General features: G+C 37.8%; 1 protein-coding gene across 1 annotated transcript in view; it reads left to right on the forward strand.

The window, feature by feature from the left end:
* Nucleotides 1-18,785, forward strand: part of Fzd3 (frizzled class receptor 3) — a 52,294-nt gene that overhangs the window by 12,552 nt on the left and 20,957 nt on the right. Inside the window, exons 2-3 of the mRNA XM_038310483.1 lie at nucleotides 1,198-1,394; nucleotides 8,041-9,058. Of these exons, the coding sequence (XP_038166411.1) occupies nucleotides 1,198-1,394; nucleotides 8,041-9,058 (1,215 nt within the window). The remainder of the gene's footprint in view (nucleotides 1-1,197; nucleotides 1,395-8,040; nucleotides 9,059-18,785) is intronic.

An 18,785-nucleotide genomic window follows, 5' to 3' on the forward strand; every position in this document is an offset into this window, starting at 1 on the left:
TATTACTTATAAATAATACCAGTCAAAACTCCCACTTTCTCCTATCCTCCCACTTCTCTCCCACTCCCCCACCCCACCCTTCTCCCTACTCCCCTCCAGTCCTAAGAGAGGGCAATCTGTTTCTTTGGTTACAATAGGTATCTTAGCCTAGTTGTATGTTTGGGACCACAGTTTTCTTTTTATTAACTTAGAATCAAATTATAGCATTAGCTTTATTTACAACATTTGATTTCAGTATAAAGAATTGTTGGGGCTGGAGAGATGCTCTTCCCGAGGACCCGGGTTCAATTCTAAGCACCCACATACATGGTAGCTCACAACTGTCTGAAGATCTAGTTCCAGGGTATCTGACACCTTCACACCAATGCACATAAAATAAAGTTAAATAAACCATAATTTTTTTCTTTTTTAAAAAAGAATTGTTTAGAAGTTTGGGGGTTTTATGTTAAGAAAAAAAAGAATTGATCAGCAAAAGGTGAGAGACCTTCTCTCATTTGGAACACTCTTTACTGTGTGGTAACTATGGATAGGCTGCTGGGCGGTGGTGGCACACACCTTCAATCCCAACACTGGAGGCAGAGGCAGGCGGATCTCTGTGAGTTCGAGGCCAGCCTGGTCTACAAGAGCTAGCTCCAGGACAGGCTCTAAAGCTACACAGAAATCTTGTCTCAAAAAACCAAAAAAAAAAAAAAAAAAGATAGGCCTTTCCCACTTCCATCCTTTGCAGTGTAACTACCTGTCTTCTGCCCTTCCCAGATCCCCTTGCTGCTGCTAATTTGCTCTTTTTGATACGTGTTAATTGAAATACATAAATGGAAATTAAAATTCATGCAGTCCCACCACCAAATAATAAAGCTGTAATCATTCTTGAGCTTTAGTGCATATTTTATATAGTTTTTTCTTTTTCTTATGTTAAATGGATTGTATTATTAGTAATTCTCTGCCTGCTTCTTCATTAATATTACCTGTAACACTTAAATATGTACAAGGATTTATCAATTTTGTCATAGTCCTTGGATTTAACCAAACTAGACTCTTGAGAAGTGATTCGGGGGACATTTTATTTAAAAAAAAATCTTAGAAATATTAATGACTTTGAGAAATCTTTTAAAGATTAATAAAAAACTCGGGTTATTAACAAACACTTGACTTATCTAAAGCTCTTTATCTAATTATTCAATTTTAACTTTTTCCTAGCCATTCCACCCTATGGTGAATTTGGACTGTTCTCGGGATTTTCGGCCATTTCTTTGTGCACTCTATGCCCCTATCTGTATGGAATATGGACGCGTCACACTTCCCTGTCGTAGGCTTTGTCAGCGTGCCTATAGCGAGTGTTCAAAGCTCATGGAGATGTTTGGTGTTCCTTGGCCTGAAGATATGGAATGCAGTAGGTATGGGTCATTTTTTATGCTGATGTGTGTTTTCTCTTTAATCTGTTTTAAAGAGTAGAGTTGTTGGCTTTTGTAAATGCATGGATGTGTATACAAATGTTGAGCACTGTTTCATTGTCTTATTTTTCGTAAGAATTGGGAAGAAGTAAATGAAAATGATAGGAGAAAGGAATTTCTGTGAAGAAATTGAAAAGAATTAAGAGTTATATAAACAGGACATTTGGTTGATATTTTTTCTACCTTTAAAATACTTTTCTGGGGCTGGAGAGATGGCTCAGTGGTTAAGAGCACTGGCTGCTCTTCCAGAGGTCCTGAGTTCAATTCCCAGCAACCACATGGTAGCTCACAACCATCCTTAATGAGATCTGGTGCCCTCTTCTGGTGTGCGGGCATACATGGAGGCAGAATGTTGTATACATAATAAATATATAAATAAATCTTTAAAAAATAAATAAATAAAATACTTTTCTGCTTTTTTAAAGATTTATTTATTTATTTAGTTAGTTAGTTAGTTAGTTTACAGTGTTCTGTCTGCATGTGTGCCTTTAGGCCAGAAGAGGGCACCAGATTTCATTACAGATGGTTGTGAGCCACCATGTAGTTGCTGGGAATTGAACTCGGGACCTCTGGAAGAACACAGTGCTCTTAACCTCTGAGCCATCTCGCCAGCCCTACTTTTCTGTTTTTTTAGAAGTAATGACATTCATGAAAAATGAGAAGCCAGGCAGTGGTGGCGTACACCTTTAATCCCAGCACTTGGGAAACAGAGGCAGGTAGATCTTAAGGCCACCCTGGTCTACAGAATGAGTTCCAGGACAGTCAGGACTATGGAGAGAAACCCTGTCTCAAAACCAAAACAAACAAACAAAAAGAAAATATAGATAAGAAAAGAATTACTCATGTCTACCATTATAGCAGCTTAAATGCCTTTGCTACAGATGTGCTGATATCTAAGGCTGTTGTGTCAGTTTTGTTTCTTTGATTTTTTTTTATCACACATTAACACCCAGTTGAGAAAATTTTGGGTGCTTTTCAAATCTCATCTAACACACAGACTGTAAGCTGTTACGGAAGATTTAAAGATATGTTTAGTAGTCGGTGTAGGAATGAGCACTATTAATAGTAATAATATAGTATGTTATATAACATACCTTTTATTTTCTGAAATATTTCAGTGATACAGAATAATAAGGGAATATTTATGTATTCATAATGATCTGCCTTTTTGCTGTTTCGGCATTTTGTAATGTTTGTCTTCAGATCTTCTTTTATTTATTATTTATTTATTCTTGGTTTTTCGAGACAGAGTTTCTCTGTAGCTTTGGAGCCTATCCTGGAACTAGCTCTTGTAGACCAGGCTGGCCTCGAACTCACAAAGATCTGCCTGTCTCTGCCTCCTGAGTGCTGGGATTAAAGGCCTGCGCCACCACCACCCAGCATTCTTTTATTTTTTTTTTACTTTTTTTATTGATATTTATTGAGCTCCCCTCCCTGGCTCTCCCCTATTCCCTACAACCCTCCCCCAAGGTCCCCATGCTCCCAATTTACTCAGGAGATCTTGTCTTTTTCTACTTTCTACTTCCCATGTAGATTATATCTATGTATGTCTCTCTTAGTGTCCTCATTGTTGTCTAAATTCTCTGGGATTGTGGTTTGTAGGCTGACTTTCTTTGCTTTATGTTTAAAAACCACCTATGAGTGAGTACATGTGATAATTGTCTTTCTGTGTCTGGGTTACCTCACTCAAAATAATGTTTTCTAGCTTCATCAATTTGCCTGCAAAATTCAAGCTTTTTTTTTTTTCTGCTGTGTAGTTCTCCATTGTGTAAATGTACCACATTTTCCTTATCCGTTCTTCAGTCGAGGGGCATTTAGGTTGTTTCCAGGTTCTGTTATGAACATAGTTGAGCACATGTCCTTGTGGCACAATTGAGCAGTCTTTGGATATATACGCAAAGTGGTATTACTGGGTCTTGAGGAAGGTGGTTTCCTAATTTTCTGAGAAATTGCCACACTGACATCCAAAGGGGCTGTACCAGCTTGTATTCCCACCAGCAAGTGGGAACCAGAAGTGTTCCCTTTTCCCCACAACCTCTTCAGCATAAGTTGTCATCAGTGTTTTTGGTCTTGGCTATTCTTACAGGTGTAAGATTGAATCTCAGAGTTGTTTTGATTTGCATTTCTCTGATGACTAAGGATGTTGAACATTTCCTTAAGTGTCTTTCAGACATTTTAGATTCTTCTGTTGAGAGTCCTCTGTTTAGGTCTGTACTCCATTTTTTTAAATTGGGTCATGTGATCTTTTAGTGTCCAATTTCTTGAGTTCTTTGTATATTTTGGAGATCAGACTTCTGTCTGATATGGGGTTAGTGAAGATCTTTTCCCATTCTGTAGGCTGTCGTTTTGTCTTATTGACCGTGTCCTTTGCTTTACAGAAGCTTTTCAGTTTCAGGAGGTCCCATTTATTAATTGTTTCTCTCAGTGTCTGTGCTGCTGGGGTTCTATTTAGGAAGTGGTTCTCTGTGCCAATGCGTTCAAGTGTACTTCCCATTTTCTCTTCTATAAGGTTCAGTGTGGCTGGCTTTATGTTGAGGTCTTTAATCCATTTGGACTTGAGTTTTGTGCATGGTGATAGATATGGGTCTATTTTCATTCTTCTACATGTTGATATCCAGTTATGCCAGCACCACTTGTTAAACATATTTTCTTTTTTCCATTTGATATTTTTTGCTTCTTTATCAAAGATCAGGTGTTCGAAAATGTGTGAATTGATTCAGTTCCATTGGTCCTCCTGTCTGTTCTTATGCCAACACCAGGCTGTTTTCAATACTGTAGCTCTGTAGTAGAGTTTAAAGTCAGGGATTGTGATGCCTCCAGAAGCTCTTTTATTGTATAAGATTGTTTTGGTTATCCTGGGTTTTTTGCTTTTCCATATGAAGTTGAATACTGCTCTTTTGATGTCTTTGAAGAATTTTTCTGGGATTTTGATGGGCATTGCATTGAATCTATTGATTGCTTTTGGTAAGATTGCCATTTTTACTATGTTAATTTTGCCTACCTAAGAGCATGGGAGATCTTTTCACTTTCTGGTGTCTTCTTCAATTTCTTTCTTCAAAGATTTAAAGTTCTTGTCATACAAGTCTTCTACTTGTTTGGTTAGAGGTACTCCAAGATATTTTAAGCTATTTGTGGCTATTGTGAAGGGTGTTATTCTCTGATTTCTTCCCCAGCCCTTATGTCATCTGTGTACAGGAGGGCTACTGATTTTTTTTTTTGAGTTAATCTTGTATCAGATTTTCTTTTAAGAAATAAAACACTGTAGATACAAGCTGAGCTTGGTGGCATATGCTTATAATCCCAGCATTTGAAAAGCTGAAGCAGGAGGATTGTGAGTTTGAGGCCAGCCTAGGCTACATATTGAGACCCTGTCTAGAGTAAGGTAGGGTGGGGTTGGGGGCTCTGTAGTACAACTGTGTATTTTGTTGGTCCTTGTCTTGCTCACATTCCTTTTTTTTCTCCCCAAGGTGAGGTAAATATGGTAAATTATTAATTATGCACATGCTTGGTTTTATATATTACACATACACATGCGCACATATGTGTTTTTGGTTCATTTTTTAATTACTGATTAAAAGTAATACCTTATGGTTAATTGTGTTAATATCTGAGAAGTACTTAGCTGTCTTCCTATTGATAATCATTTAGGTTACTCCATGGTTTTCATTAGACTATTCAGTTCTCCTTCAAAGTACTTTTGAGTGTAATCTGGCAGTATCTGATAGAGGAATATACCATGTCCTCTAATGACAGAAGGACTAGGAAGCAAAAGGGCAAACTCTCCCTGAAGTCAAATCCATGAGGGCCTTGCCTTCGTAACTGATACTACCAGTGAGGACTAAGTCCCAACACATGAGATTTGGGGGCATTCAGACCATAAGACTCACTCCTCAATTTCATGGACATCCTTGGTTTCTTCCCCAGCCTCTTTATGTTTTTCATCATTTAGTATAAACTTTGTTACCTCTTACTTGGAATAATACTTTTGTTGATAATTTCACTTTATTTTTTTCCTTTGTACTCAATCAGATCTCCAAATGGATTGCTGTAACCGATTTCTTATAAATTAATTATGCTGTGTATTTAATTGTCAAACCATAATTATTCTTTTTGTTATTTCTAGCTACTTGTCCTGGTAAAGAAATTTTCTCTTGTTCCCCTCAGCACCTTTGCTGATAGAAGTTTAGACCCATAAGAACAGGGACTTTGTTTATTCACTGCTTGTCTTTAGCATCTAGAAGAGTCTGGCACACTGAAGGCACTCAATATTTGTTGAACTTATGCCTGTTAAATAAATATATTCATGTAACTCAGCCTGAGCAATCTAAGAAATCTAAGAGGTAGCAGAAAGTAATTCATGCTGAGCAAAAATGCATGCAGGAAGATCAGTTAGAACATGGCTAATACATTTAAAAAATAAGTTAAAAGCAGAGCCAGATGAAGTAGTGATAATGGGATGAAGCTGAAGGTAGTTAGAGAAAGCAGCTGAGTTCATAATAATTGGATATAAGGACTGAGTTTATCAAAGCTGAACAAAGATAACTTTCAGAGGAGAAAATAAAAGAAATTGTAGACACGTTGAAATTGAGATATTTGAGACAAACTTAAGAGTTAAGATTCTGGTTCTGGCATTTACTTAAACCTATATCTCACCTTTATTTCCCTCATCATCAGCTTGCCCTCCTGTCCCTGTGTGTTTAGAACATCATTTCTGGGCTGTGGTACTCTACTCTGTCAAACCAGTCAGTCTTCTTTCTTTCTTGGATCCTCTTCTCATGTGTCCCTTGTGTTATGGTTCTTCACAGAATTTGTTCTTGCTTTCTTTGGTACTTTCTCTGGAATCTCACAAAGCAAATCTCAGCAAAATAAGTAAATTGAAATAATAGCTTGTATTCTATCTGATTACAATGATTAAAGCTAGAAATCAGCACCTAGAGAAACTATGAAATACACAGACCCATGCATATTAAACAATAACACACTATAAAATGATGAATGGGTTGTTGAAGAAACTAGGAAGAATTTTTTTTTTTTTTGAGACAGGATCTCTCTGTGTAACCCTGGCTGTCCTAGATCTCACAAAGATCCACCTGTCTCTGCCTCCGGAATGTTGGGATTAAAGGTGTGCATGACTGCCCAGCAAGAAGGAAAATTTTTTAATAGTGTTAATTGAAAATGAAAATATAATACACAAGATATAATGAAAGCAGTCCTAAGAGGACTGAAATATGATTTGTGGTGATCGGTACATAGAATTTTCCTTTTAAAATGTCCTTAATTTTATGCACATCTGTGTTCGGAAGTAAATGAATTACAGGATTCAGTGGGCTGAAGAGAAGTTGTCAGGATAGTGGGAAAAGCTAGGTGACATTAAAGACCTGAAATGCTCTTTAGTTACCCAGTAACATAAGCAGAGACTGGGCTAGGGGCATCCAGAGTGCTTGCTCAGCATTCATAAAAGCCCTGGGTTCTAATCCCAGCATTTCCTCCCCCGAAGATATTTAGAGAGTGCACACAAGATTTAGAAGTCATTTGTGAGGTTGTTTATTACTTTTTTTAAAAAATATTTTATTTATTTATTATGTATACAACATTCCTTCCATGTATGCTTGCATGCCAGAAGAGGGCACCAGATCTCATTAAAGATGGCTGTGAGCCACCATGTGGTTGCTGGGAATTGAACTCAGGACCTCTGGAAGAACAGTCAGTGCTCTTAACCTCTGAGCCATCTCTCCAGCCCCGAGGTTGTTTATTACTAATCTAGTTCACAACACCTTGGACCATGCATTTAAGGAAGACTTTTAAATCTTAAGTTCAAACTTTTTTTTTTTTGTTTTGTTTTTGTTTTTTGTTTTTTCGAGACAGGGTTTCTCTGCAGCTTTAGAGCCTGTCCTGGAACTAGCTCTTGTAGACCAGGCTGGTCTCGAACTCACAGAGATCCGCCTGCCTCAGCCTCCCGAGTGCTGGGATTAAAGGCGCGCGCCACCACCGCCCGGCTCTTAAGTTCAAACTTTTATCTGCTGTTCTTTTGATGCAATATAGTTACAGACACACACACACACACACACACACATATATTTGGAAACCATAAAGACTGTACTAAATAAATATTCCATATATATGTTGTTTATCATTGATGGCTGATTTGACTGTTTTAATGGTAAAACAAATTTAATTTAAGACTGTCATTTAAAATCTGCTTGAAGCCTCCCCACAATATGCCATTTTCTTTGTTGTTGTTGTTGTTGTTGAATATGTTTTTAAATATATAATTTATTTTTATTTTATGTTCATTGTTGTTTTGCCTGTGTGTATGTCTGTGTGATGGTGTCAGAACTCTAGAACTAGAGTTACAGACAGTTGTGAGTTGCCATGTGGGTGCTGAAAATTGAACCCGGGTCCTCTGAAAGTGCAGCCAGTGCTCTAAACTTCTGAGCCATCTTTCCAGCCCCGCATTTTCTTTATTTTTATTTACCACAAGTGATAGGAATAGTTGAGTTCACAGGTACTAAATTTAGAATTTGAAATTGTTAAGTAATGGCCGACAGATTTACATGAAAGTAAATGGTTATCATCTTTTATTTTTTAGGTTTCCGGATTGTGATGAGCCATATCCCCGACTTGTGGATTTGAATTTAGTTGGAGATCCAACTGAAGGTGCCCCAGTTGCAGTACAGAGGGATTATGGTTTTTGGTGTCCCCGAGAGTTGAAAATTGATCCTGATCTTGGCTATTCCTTTTTGCACGTGCGAGATTGTTCACCACCATGTCCCAATATGTACTTCAGGAGAGAAGAACTGTCCTTTGCTCGCTATTTCATAGGACTGATTTCAATCATTTGCCTTTCTGCCACGTTGTTTACTTTTTTAACCTTTTTGATTGATGTCACGAGATTCCGTTACCCTGAAAGACCTATCATATTTTATGCGGTCTGCTACATGATGGTGTCATTAATTTTCTTCATTGGCTTTTTGCTTGAGGACCGAGTAGCCTGCAATGCATCTAGCCCTGCACAGTATAAGGCTTCCACAGTGACACAAGGATCTCACAATAAAGCCTGTACCATGCTTTTTATGGTACTTTATTTTTTCACTATGGCTGGCAGTGTATGGTGGGTAATTCTTACCATCACATGGTTTTTAGCAGCTGTGCCAAAGTGGGGTAGTGAAGCTATCGAGAAGAAAGCATTGCTGTTTCATGCCAGTGCCTGGGGCATCCCTGGGACTCTAACTATCATCCTCTTAGCGATGAATAAAATTGAAGGTGACAATATTAGTGGCGTGTGTTTTGTCGGCCTCTACGATGTTGATGCGTTAAGATATTTTGTTCTCGCTCCCCTCTGCCTGTATGTGGTAGTTGGGGTTTCTCTCCTCTTAGCCGGCATTATATCCCTAAACAGAGTTCGGATTGAGATCCCATTAGAAAAGGAAAACCAAGATAAGTTAGTGAAGTTCATGATCCGGATTGGTGTTTTCAGCATTCTTTACCTTGTACCGCTCTTGGTTGTAATTGGATGTTACTTTTACGAGCAAGCTTACCGTGGCATCTGGGAAACAACGTGGATACAGGAACGCTGCAGAGAATATCATATTCCATGTCCGTACCAGGTAAGGGAGCCCTTGTTATAATTCTCAGAGTGTGTGACGGTGAAAAGAGATTGCTAACAATAAGTAGTCAGGTCTGTTGTTTTCTTTCCAGTTCTCTTAAGCATGTACACTTAAGTTTTAAAGTGAAGACAATAAGTATATTATAATAAAAATATAACACATATTTGCATAGACATTCATTTTAAAAGATGATTTACATTTCCATACTATGAGCTTAAAACACCTTATTTCCATTACCACAGAATGTTTATTGGTTTTTTGAAAGTCAAGGTTTATAGGGGAGAAAACTGTTCCAGTTCTGACAGAAGGGTCCTGTTTTCTGTGGAAATTTCACTGGTCACCAGATTAGTAATAATTTAAACAGTTTTTCAGAAAAAGCAGAATTCAATTACATAAACTCCCTTGGGATTATTTTTTCTTGTTTGTATTCAGAATATTTTGTGATGTACTTTTGAATTTGAAGAGTCATAGAATCAGAATTTTAGATCTAGAAAGAAGTTTAAAGATGATTTATTTGGATTCTGTCCATAAATTAAATTTTCATATGTCTGTGTTGTTTGAATATTTGAAATACTTAATGACTTGCCCATGTTTGGTATGTAACCAGCTGGTATTTAGTCTTAGGAGAGTAACTGAGAACAGCTCAGAGGACCCCATCCTCTAGATGGTACCCAATCTTCTTCCTTTAAAATGTTTTCTTTTTCTTTTCTGATTTTTAAAGGTTTATTTATTTAATTTTATGTGTATTTGCCAGCGTATATTTATGTACACCACTTGCTTGCCTGGTGCCAGTGGAGTTCAGAAAACGGTGTCAGGTCCTCTGGAACTGGGTTTATGGATGGTTGTGAGCAGTCATGTAGGTGAGCAGTGAGTGTTCTTAACTACAGAGTGGCCACTCAGCCCCTCAGAAGGCATTTTCTGAAGTGTTCTGACATTGCACCAGTCACCTCACTGCTCCCGACCTGTGGTCTCAGACCTCTAAACACTGTTGAAGCTCTCACATTTCAGACCAAAGGGCTTGTGTTCATGTAGCTTCCTTCCTACTAGCCAGTGATCTCTTCGAGAGCAAGAGCTTTTCTTTTACTGAAAATAGATTCTATTTTCATACCATATATCCTGATTAGCGCTTCTCCTCCCTCTACTCTTTTCAGTTCCTCCCTTCTCTTTGGATCTACTCTTTCTGCCTCTCATTAGAAGAGAACAGGCTTTTAAGAGATAACACTCAAACATGACAAAATATAATGATAAAGCAAAAACTATTAAATTGAAGTTGGACATGGAAATCTAACAGGAAGAAAAGAATCACAAGAGCAGGCACCAAGAATCAGAGATCCACTCGTTCTCACACTGAGAAGTCCCATAAAATACTAATAGTTAATAGCTATAATATATATGCAGAGGACCTGGTGCAGACCCATGTAGACCCTGCGCTTGCTGCTTCAGTCTCTGTGTGCTCATAAGCACTTTGCTTAGTTGTTCCAGAGGGCCTTGTTCTCTTGGTGTTCTCCATCCCCTCTGTCTCTTAAAATCTTTCTACCTCTTCCTTGTGATTCCCTGGGCTCTGGGAGACAGGAAATTTGATGGAGACTGCCAATTTAGACTTTCTTTCTACATAATGTCTGGCTGTGTCTCTGCATCTGTTCCCATCTACTGCTGGTAGATAGCTCTCTGATGATGACTTAATAAGGCACTGATCTATGAGTATAACAGAATATCATTAGGAATCATTTTATTGATTCTTTTAGACCAGTAGTGTTTGGTTTTACCCTAGGTCTCTGGGCTGTCTAGGGTCTGCTTCTTGGTTGTTCATGCAGTGTTGGGTATGTAATTCTTCTTGTGGAGTCAGATCAGACATTGGTTGGCTACTCCCACAGGCTTTGTTCGAGCATATTTTGCAGTCAGTATAGACTGTAGATTTTGTGACTGGGTTGGTGTCCATGTTTCTCTTTTCGTTTTCCCTTACCACACTACAGAGACTAGAACATAGGCTCCATGTAGGCATCAACTCAACCACTCCATGTTCAGTGATTTGTGTTGTTACTGTTTTTAATAGAATTGCTTTAGTTTCTCTCATTTAAGTTGATGTTGGCTACGGGCTTGCTGTAAATTGCCTTTATTAAGTTTAGGTATTCCCGTTGTATTCCTAGTCCTGTTCCAGGACTTTTATCATGAAAGCATGTTGGATTTTGTCAAAGACCTTCTCTGCATCTAAATGCAATCTGTCAGGTCTCTTAAACAATATTAAAGCACTTCCTTTGTTCATGGATCTTTTCTTCCTATTAGACAATGAACTGTTTAAGAGAAAGAACTTTTTAAAAAAAATTTTTTGAAAGCATATTCTGTAAGTAAATGTAAGTAAGCACAGAGATGAAGAAAGGATGTCTTAGAGAAATAATAACAGCAGTGCTGGGGTGAGGATAAGATTAGCATACAGTGCTCAGAGTACACGATGACAATGACAGTTTCCTGTTTTCTTGTGGTTTGATGTTTTAAAACCAACCATTGTCCGTTCACCAGCCATAAAACAACATATAATTGAGTACTAGGTAATATAGGGAAGCAATTGATAAGAGTCAACCATGTCTTTTATTTACTTTTCGGTCTGAAAATTATACTAGGAGTTTTTAGTAAGCAAGTCTGATAAGAAATTTGATAGACGATCAATTACTGTTTTTCCCCTAGCCTATAAATTATGGGTTTTAAAGATAGTAACTAATATTTCTTACAAAGATAAAAAGCATTGTTTGTACTGAATATACCACAAAGCAAATGAAGAACTGACATTCTTGTCATCTACTATGAGCACTGACTGTGTAAATATCATGTTCATGTCCCCAACACTGCTGTTACATTTATTTAAAATGACCTCTCTTCTTCATCCATATACCCACATTCTTTGTAATTTCCCTTCCTGGTCTCTATAGAGTTTTTTTGTTTGTTTGTTTGTTTGTTTTTACCCAAATCTGTGATTGTTGCATTGTAGGAAAAAGAATCTTCAACTCCAGTGGTTATTTTAATTTATATTCAAACATTTCTCCCCCTTTATGTGTATTAGGCACAAAGGGTTTTTTTGTTTTGTTTTGTTTTTTGGCCAGCTTTTGAAGTACTACCCCAATTCCTTAGTGTTTACGTTCCCTTATTAGTAATAAGGTGATTCTCCTTACTGACCATGTGGCTTCTCCCCTGTGGCTTTGTCACTGCTTTGATAGGTAGCCGTCTGTTGCTGATTTCCAGTTATTTGCATCACAAGTATCTTCTCTGGTTTATCTTCCTCCCTCCCTCCCTCCCTCCCTCCCTCTTTTCTTTTTTTGACAGGGTTTCTCTGTGTATCACTGGTTGTCCTGGAACTTACTCTGTAGACCAGGCTGGCCTTGAACTCACAGAGATTCACCTGCCTCTGCCTCCCAGGTGCTGGGATTAAAAGTGTGCTGTTGAATGGAGAGGGGCCCTTTGTTTGTCCCAGCCTCTCGGCTAGTTTACACCTGAAGTAACCACACAGAAACTGTATTAATTAAATTACTGCCTGGCTCATTAGCTCTAGCCTCTTATTGGCTAACTCTCATATCTTGATTTAATCCATTTCTTTTTAATCTGTATATCACCACCAGGTCGTGGCTTACCTGGAAAGATTCAGCATGTCTGACCTGGCGTCTCCATGGCTGTTCTCCCACTCTGCTTTCTTTCTCCCAGAATTCAGTTTTGTCTTCTCCTATCAACTAGACCAAGGCAGTGAAAGTTAGTTTTTGTTTAAGGGGTCTATTAGTCTTCACTTATTTTTCTGTAGCTCTTGATGAGCCTTTCTGCCATTGTTGGGTAAGGCTGGTGGAGCACTGAACACTTTGCCAACTTATGTTTTTAAAACTGCTATTTCCTATCTAAGGTTTTGACACCAGGTCCCAGCCTCAACCCTTCCTTAGCCAAATGGCTTTCAGATTCTCCACTGTCATCATCTACAGAGACCAGAATTACTGCAAGACTACTCTAGGTTTTCTGAAACTCGATGAGGACATTTTCCACATTCATATCTCATGGTTAAGAACACTTGCATGCATACATTTAAATTTTTTCTCTGTTATTTAATTTTTCCCATAATTAATGTTAACCTTTCTTTTTAAATAATAATGCAATCTAATGAATTCCTTTGTGATTTAATGGTTTTTAATCTCACTTAAGTAAATTGGATGTTGAATTGAACCTGGTATAGTCAAAAGAATAAAGTACTGTAAGGAATTCACTAGTTATAGTGACTTGATGGTAGGTAAAAGCCTATGATACCATTTGATACACATAGTAACCTCATAAAGTATGTAGTGTGGCTTAATTCTAAAGCACATGAAGTTATGTGGCTTGCACAATGAAGTAGTTTGAATGGAACTGGCCCACATAAGCTCACAGGGAGTGGCACTATTAGGAGATGTGGTTTTGTTGGAGTAGGTATGGCCTTGTTGGAGGAAGTGTGTCACTGTGGGGGCAGACTTTGAAGTCTCCTATGCTCAAGATACTGCCTAGTGTCTCAGTTCACTTTGTGTTGCCAGCACAAGATAAAGAACTCCCAGCTACCTCTCCTGCACCTCTGCCATGTCCCACCATGATGATAATGGACTGAACCTCTGAACTGTAAGCCATCCAGTTAAATATTTTCCTTTATAAGGGTTTTCATGGTCATGGTGTCTCTTTATAGCAATTGAAACCCTAGCTAAGATACACAGTCACATTAGCAACAACAAAAGTAACCTGTACAAACTACATTTTGTGACTACAAGGCTGGCCACCTGTGCATGTAAAAATACATATTACAGCAGTCACCCTTTTACTTTTTAATTTATTTTTAAGGCAGTGTTTTATGTAGGCCAAGTTTGCCTTGAACTCACTATGTAGCCAAGAATGACCCAGTTTGTAAAGTACTAGGGATGGGTCTCAGGGCTTTGTACTTGCTAGAGGGTTGAAGGGGAAAGAGAAGCTCTACCAATTGATCTGGACCTCCAGTCCCATTTAAGCATCTGTAAGTGTCTCATTCCAAGTACATTCACAATTAGCAACCCTTCTTAGTGTTTTTTTCCAGAAATGTCTTCATTTTCTCAAAATGAGGCTAAACGTTTAACAGTGACCCTGTACTTACTCCCCACAATCTCTGGCCCCCACCATTCTACTTCCTTTGTATGACTACTCTAGTACCTTAATAAGTAGGATTGTATAGCATCTTTCCTACTTTATGGTTTTTAATATACAAATATTAGGATATTAGTTTTTATTCAGAATTTCATTGGTATCTTGAGCACCATTGATACTATATTCTCATTTTGAAATAATATTGAACCTAAAGAAACATGCAGGAAGCTCTTTTGATAATTCCTAATGGTAAGTTTTAAAGTGGTTTTAAGCAATAATGGGTAACTGCCTCAGGTAATTTAGAAAGACTAATTATCATTTGAATATGTTTAAAATACTAAGATTGTAAGCCAGGAAGGGCAGTTCACACCCATAATTCAAGCACCACTAGTGTTTAAGGATAGCCTGGGTTGCATAGTGAGACTCTAAATAACAAACACTACAAAGCAGCTAAGGAAGAAGATAGTTGGCCTCTAATATCTAAAGAATCTAGTTTGTGAAGTAATTTATACATTGTTTAAAATATCAATTGGATTTAATGCAAATCACATATATATAAGCATATGATTTGGACAAGAAGAGCTAAATATGTTAGTTTAAAAATCTTTGAAATGAATGTTCTTCCTGAAAATGGAAGTTCACTGCCTACACTTATGCTGACAGTTTTTTTTGTAAGAATGTTCATTTATTTTTTTAAATATGTATTCAGTCACACTGTAAAAAATATTATTTAGGAGCCAGTTAAGGATATGTATCAGTTGGTAGAATTTATCTACGAAGAATGAAACCTTGGGTTTTATCCCCAACAGCATGTAAACCTGCTGCTGGTATATGTGTGTGATCCCAGCACCCTGGAAGTAGAATTGGGATGGTCAGAAGTTCAAGGTCATTCTTGGCTATACAGAATTCAGGGTTAGACTATGATACATGGCATATTGTCTCCAAATTTTTTTTTTAATGAAAGGAATACTTAGTCCTAAATTTACTCAGAGCAATGCTTATTTCACAATTGAAAAAGTGAAAAGGCGAGAGAGATGGCTTAGTGGTTAAGAGTGTATACTGTTCTTGTGGAGTTCAGTTCCAGCACCCAAACTATCTGTTGCCCTTCAGGGAGATCTGACTCCTCTGTCCTGTATGGGAAATTCACATAATTAAAAAAAAAAAAAAAACCTTTAAAAGCAATGACACTTAGTTCTAGAACAGGTGTTATATTAGTAATTTCCTAGGCACTTGAGGCGTTGGTTTGTTTTATGTTTTAAGTGTGTATTGGTGTTTTGCCTGCATGTATATCTGTATGAAGATATATGTAGGTGTAGCTAGAGATTTCTCTCCCATCTGCCAGTTTCCGAATAATCACTCTATAAGACTTAATATTAATTACAAACTGTTTGTCCTATTAGCTCAGGCTTATTATTAACTAGCTCTTACAACTTAAATTAACCCATTTCTATTAATCTATATTTTACCACCAAGAGGCTCGTGGCTTGTTACCTCACATTTTGCTTCCCTGGAGACTGCTGGCATCTCCCAGACACTGCCTTCTTTTACCCTTTATCTTTGCTTGGATTTCCCACCTGGCTCTATTCTGCCTGGCTATTGGCCAAATTGGTCTCTTTATTAACCAGTGGTAATAAAACACTTTCACAGCATACAGAGAGACATCCCACATCAGTAGGATTCCCTAGAACTGGAGTTACAGACAGTTATGGTCTGCCATGTGGGTACTGGGGAATTGAACCTGGGTCCTTTGGAAGAGCAACCAGTGCTCTTAACCACTAAGCCATCTCTCCAGCCTCCCTCTTTTTTCCTTAAATAGCAATTCCTTTTATTTATTTATCTATCTATCTATGTATTGTGTCTTAAGAGATTTGAAGCACTTTATAAAAGTTATATTCCTCAAAAGTTATTGATAATCCTAGAATAGATTTTGAATGTAACTGGACATAATTAGTTTAAAACTGTAACAAATCAAATGGGTTGACTTCATACCAAGTTTTTGCCATTTGTTCATGTAAGGAAATAATGTTACTTTTTGTTTGTTTGTTTGTGTTTGTTTTTGTTTGCTTTTCAAGACAATGTTTCTTTGGAGCTTTGGAGCTTTGGAACTCTTGTAGACCAGGTTGGCCTCAAATTTACAGAGATCCGCCTGCCTCTGCCTCCCAAGTGCTGAGATTAAAGGTGTGTGCAACCACTGCTCAGTATAATGTTACCTTTTAAGTTGCTATGAATACTAAACAAGATAAATTCTGATCTCTTACCTGAGTATCTCGTATAGAGTATAATTTCACTGTTAGGATAAGTACATAATTCTTCCTGTATTCTCTATGTAATCATCAGATTTTCTTCTAAACATCAATTTTCAAAGGCATGTGTTTTTTCATTTTTCTCATGATCCCTCTAACCTTAACCTAGTGTCGTATGTCCCAAGGTGTCTGACACTAGAGCTTTTGCTTCAGTCATAGAAAGTATGTTGCCATAGCTCAGTCTGTCGAGTTCACATTAGAACCATTTGCAGAATCTAGAAAAAAATCACTTTTATAGGAAAACAAACATCATTTACCCTTCCAGACACACAAGACAAGCCATCTGTTGTTTATCTAGTCTTGATTCAGAAAATATAAAAATAGCAGAATGACATTAAATCTAATTTGTTGATTTTAGTTTCATTTTCTGAAAGGAGTGTTCCCTTTGGTAGGCATTTTCAAAAGAATGAGCCGTACTCAGGACTATGAGGGAAATGGTATTTTTCTTCTTGAATCATGAAAGACAATCAAGGATTCTTTTTGTTTGTTTCTTTGTTTTGTTTTTTTCAAGACAAGTTTTTCTCTGTGTAGTTCTGGCTGTCCTAGAACTCGCTTTGTAGACCAGTCTGGCCTCGAATTCACTAAGATCCACCTTCCTCTGCCTCCCAAGTGCCGGGATTAAAGGCTTGTGCCACCACCGCCCAGCCCAAGGATTCTTGTAAATAAATAGTTCTAATATTTTAGTGGAGGTATCTACTAATCTTTATAGTGAATGCTTATCTTGCTTGTAACCTCTAAGTTCAATCAGTTTATTCTCAATTTTTTTTTTTAGTTTCTGTTAAAGAGGGAAAGAGTCAAATTCCCTGAAAAAGTGTAGCAACTCTTACAGAGTTAAGATACAGGCTGCTGCTATTATGGTCTCCATGGAGCAAAACAGCTTAAGCTATGAGTTCATTTAAGGGGCACTGTAGCATACCTGGTTTGTAAACTTGACACTTTGTGTTTGGGGTCATGAAAGCAGACAGCCAAGTCTAGATCTCATACTTGCTGTGTAGCAGAGTCTGGCCTTAAACTCCTGCTTTCCTATCTCCATCTCCCAAGTGCGTGGATATGAGGCATGTGCTACCATACTTGGTAGTTCACTTCCCCCCTTTTCATTTGGTGTCGTCATGATCTACAGAATGACACAGCAGCCTTTCTGTAAAGGGTCACATGTAAATATGGGGGATTTGGTGGCCAGGTGCTCAGCTCTGCTGCTGTCATCTGCAAAAAGGGTCATAAAAAGGAGGCAAATGTTGCAAGAAAGTTTTACTTAAAAGAGTGACAGCCTACATGCTGTAATTTGCCAGCGCCTGATCAACATCAAGCATTATTCTGTATAACCTTGGATATTATGTAATAAACGCCTAACAGCGATCGGTCCCTATTACGTAAATTGTCAGACTTGCAGTGCAGACTCACCGCATTAGTCATAACTTTATGTCCACAGCTAAAATATTTAGTATGATTTATTATTGCTATGTCACTATACTAAATAAATAAAATGACTTGTATATCACTGTAAGGCATGTCAATAAAGGTCATTCTTAGCAGGTTTTTTATTTATTTAATTTTATTTCACGTACATCAGTGTGAGGGAGTCAGATCCCTGGAACTGAGGTTATAGACAGTTGTGAGCTGCCATGTGGGTGCTGGGAATTGAACTTCAGTTCTCTGGGATAGCAGTCAGTGCTCTTAACTGTTGAGCCATCTCTCCAGCCCTCTTAGCAGTTTCTTTCTTTTTTATTTTTATTGAGCTCTACATTTTTCTCTGCTCCCCTGCCTACATCTCCCCTCCCCTTCAATCCTCTCCCAAGGTCCCCATGCTCCCAATTTACTCAGGAAATCTTGTCTTTTTCTACTCCCCATGTAGATTAGATCCATGTCGTCATTGTTGTCTAGGTTCTCTGGGATTGTGATTTATAGGCTGGTTTTTGCTTTATGTTTAAAAACCACTTATGAGTAAATTATCACTTACATGTGATAATTGTCTTTCTGGATCTGGGTTACCTCATTCAAAATGATGTTTTCTAGCTCTATCCATTTGCCTGCAAAATTCAAGATGTCATTATTTTTTCTTCTGTGTAGTGTACATTGTGTAAATGTACCACATTTTCCTTACCATTCTTTGGTCGAGGGGCATTTAAGTTGTTTCCAGGTTCTGGCTATGACAAACAAGGATGCTATGAACATGTTGAGCACATGTCCTTGTGACACGATTGAGCATCCTTTGGATATATACCCAAAAGTGGTATTACTGGGTCTTGAGGAAGGTTGTTTCCTAATTTTCTGAGAAATTGCCATAATGATATCCAAAGGGGCTGTACCAGCTGGCC

Source organism: Arvicola amphibius, chromosome 13 (assembly GCF_903992535.2).
Source record: "Arvicola amphibius chromosome 13, mArvAmp1.2, whole genome shotgun sequence".
NCBI classification, from domain to species: Eukaryota; Metazoa; Chordata; class Mammalia; order Rodentia; family Cricetidae; genus Arvicola; species Arvicola amphibius.